The sequence below is a fragment of the Thermobia domestica genome, chromosome 1 (genome assembly GCF_964235325.1).
Source record: "Thermobia domestica chromosome 1, izTheDome1.hap1.1, whole genome shotgun sequence".
Classification (NCBI taxonomy): domain Eukaryota; kingdom Metazoa; phylum Arthropoda; class Insecta; order Zygentoma; family Lepismatidae; genus Thermobia; species Thermobia domestica.
The window spans coordinates 379,460,736-379,462,745 of NC_137454.1; the positions used below are offsets into that span (position 1 = coordinate 379,460,736).

The 2,010-nt window shown below is 41.6% G+C and overlaps 1 protein-coding gene across 1 annotated transcript; it reads right to left on the reverse strand.

Moving 5' to 3' along the window:
* Positions 1–678: 678 nt before the first annotated feature.
* On the reverse strand, positions 679–1,110 carry LOC145682696 (protein GVQW3-like). The gene has a single exon (XM_081754084.1). The coding sequence runs from the start codon at positions 1,108–1,110 to the stop codon at positions 679–681; it is 432 nt and encodes a 143-aa protein (XP_081610210.1).
* Between the last annotated feature and the right edge of the window lie 900 nt (positions 1,111–2,010).

Consider the following 2,010-nt stretch of genomic DNA (forward strand, 5'->3'; position numbering starts at 1 on the left):
ATACGTCGATGAAGCTTTACTATGTTTGAAGTATGGTATCACACTATTATTCAAAGAAGGAACCGTAGTTGTCTAAACATTTATTCCAACGTGGCACCAAATTATCCATACCCTGTTCAAAGAAATGTGGTTCCAGATTTCCTAACCAGGTACGTGTAGCCTGATGTGCCTCTGTCAGTGTCGAAACGCTGCCCACATAGATGTTGCTTCAGGGGGCCGAACAAATGGTAATCCGACGAGGCTAAATCAGGGCTATACGGAGGGTGATCGAGAATTTCCCACTTGAACCCGCGGAGGTGTGTACGGGTCCGTACGGCTGTATGTGGACATGCGTTATCATGTAGTAACAACACGCCCTATCGGAGTGCCCCACGCCGTTTCTGCCATATGGCTGCTTTCAGCCTGTCCAGGGTTTGGCAGTAGGTGTCTGCATTAATGTTCGTACCCTTTCCCAGAAATTCAACATGAATAACACCGAGACGGTCCCAAAAGACAGTAGCCATTGTTTTCTAGGCAGATGCTATTGTCTAGCATTTCTTGGCCATGGTGACGATGGATGTTTCCATGTCATGCTCTGATGTTTGGATTCAGGTGTCCATAGAGGTATCGGAGTTTCATCGCCCGTTGTGATGCGATGAAGGAATGAATTTCCTTCGTCGGCATAACGTGTGAGGTGGCTCAGGGAAATGCCCATTCGCTGGTTTTTGTGTTCGTTACTAGAAACTTGGGTACCCAGCGCGCACACACTTTTGTGAAGCCCAGTTGGTCATGGACGGTACCGCTTACGGAACCATAAGAGATATTCAATTCATTTGCAATGTCCTGCAACCGCACTCTTCTGTCTTCACGAATCATGGCATCGACGACAGCCACATTTGTGTCGGTGATGGACGTTGATGGTCTGCCACTTCTGCCATCATCTGTGACAGTACTCCTGCCACTTGCAAATGCGTTACACCACACGTACACTTGTTTCAGCGACATAACACTATCTCCGTAGACCTGCACCAATTCTCGATGCATATCACATGGTTTTGTTCCCTTGGCCCAGAAAAAACGAATGACACCGCGCACTTCCTCCTTGGTGTAATGTTCCAGTCGTTGCGCCATCTTTGAGTTGCTCTCAGCACCAGACGGGTGGACATAGAATGTTGTACAAGCCGTCACACCTCTATTACCAGATTACCTGTAACATGGAAAAGAATTAATTAGCAACACACAATACTATGGATATGACAGGCAATTTCACCTTACTTTTTGATTTATCATAGTACTTGCAATACATGGAGTCGAATGAGCGGGATATTCTGGAAAACAGGGAATTTAAAATTTCTAGAAAAGTTACGGAATTCGCAGAATTTCTGGTACTACTCAGGGAAATTTCAAGCTTTCAAACGCATAGTACTGTTCTGTAACAGCGTGGAAATTTTTTATTATAATTTTGTTCGTCGTTTCTCTCCAGTATCAAACATGTTATTTCAAACAGTTTTCTACTGCTCTTTAACCTCTCATTTGGAACAGACAATAGATAACGCAATAATAGAAATTTATTATGTGGAAAGAAAGATCTCTTAACATTTGGTTCAACAGAGAAAGGAACGTAGATATCGTAAAATATTTTGCAAGTCATTGGATATGTAAATTTTATAATAGGTGAGGTCGTAATGAAATGAAAATTGTCATATTTGAATGAACAAAGGAAGGAACGTATTATTGTAAAATCTTTTTCAATACTCTTTCTATATCCTTCTACTCGAGATTTCTTCATAGTTTGTTATTAAAATACTTACTAACATATCCTCATTTTATTGTCTTAACAAAACAATATATGTTGCCAGTAAAATAGTTTAGATTGATTAAGCTCCTGGTGTGATAATCACAGTATTTCATGTCACGGACCCCCTTGTACAAACTCCTGGCTACGTGCGTGTATAAAGTGAGGCAGAGATTAGCTGAGACATCTCTCGTAATCATAATACACGCAGGTAAGATATAGCAGTTGCAACAGAA

Coding starts and splice junctions, on each gene's coding strand:
- LOC145682696 (XM_081754084.1), bottom strand. CDS start 1,110: ATGGCGCAACGACTGGAACATTACACCAAGGAGGAAGTGCGCGGTGTC.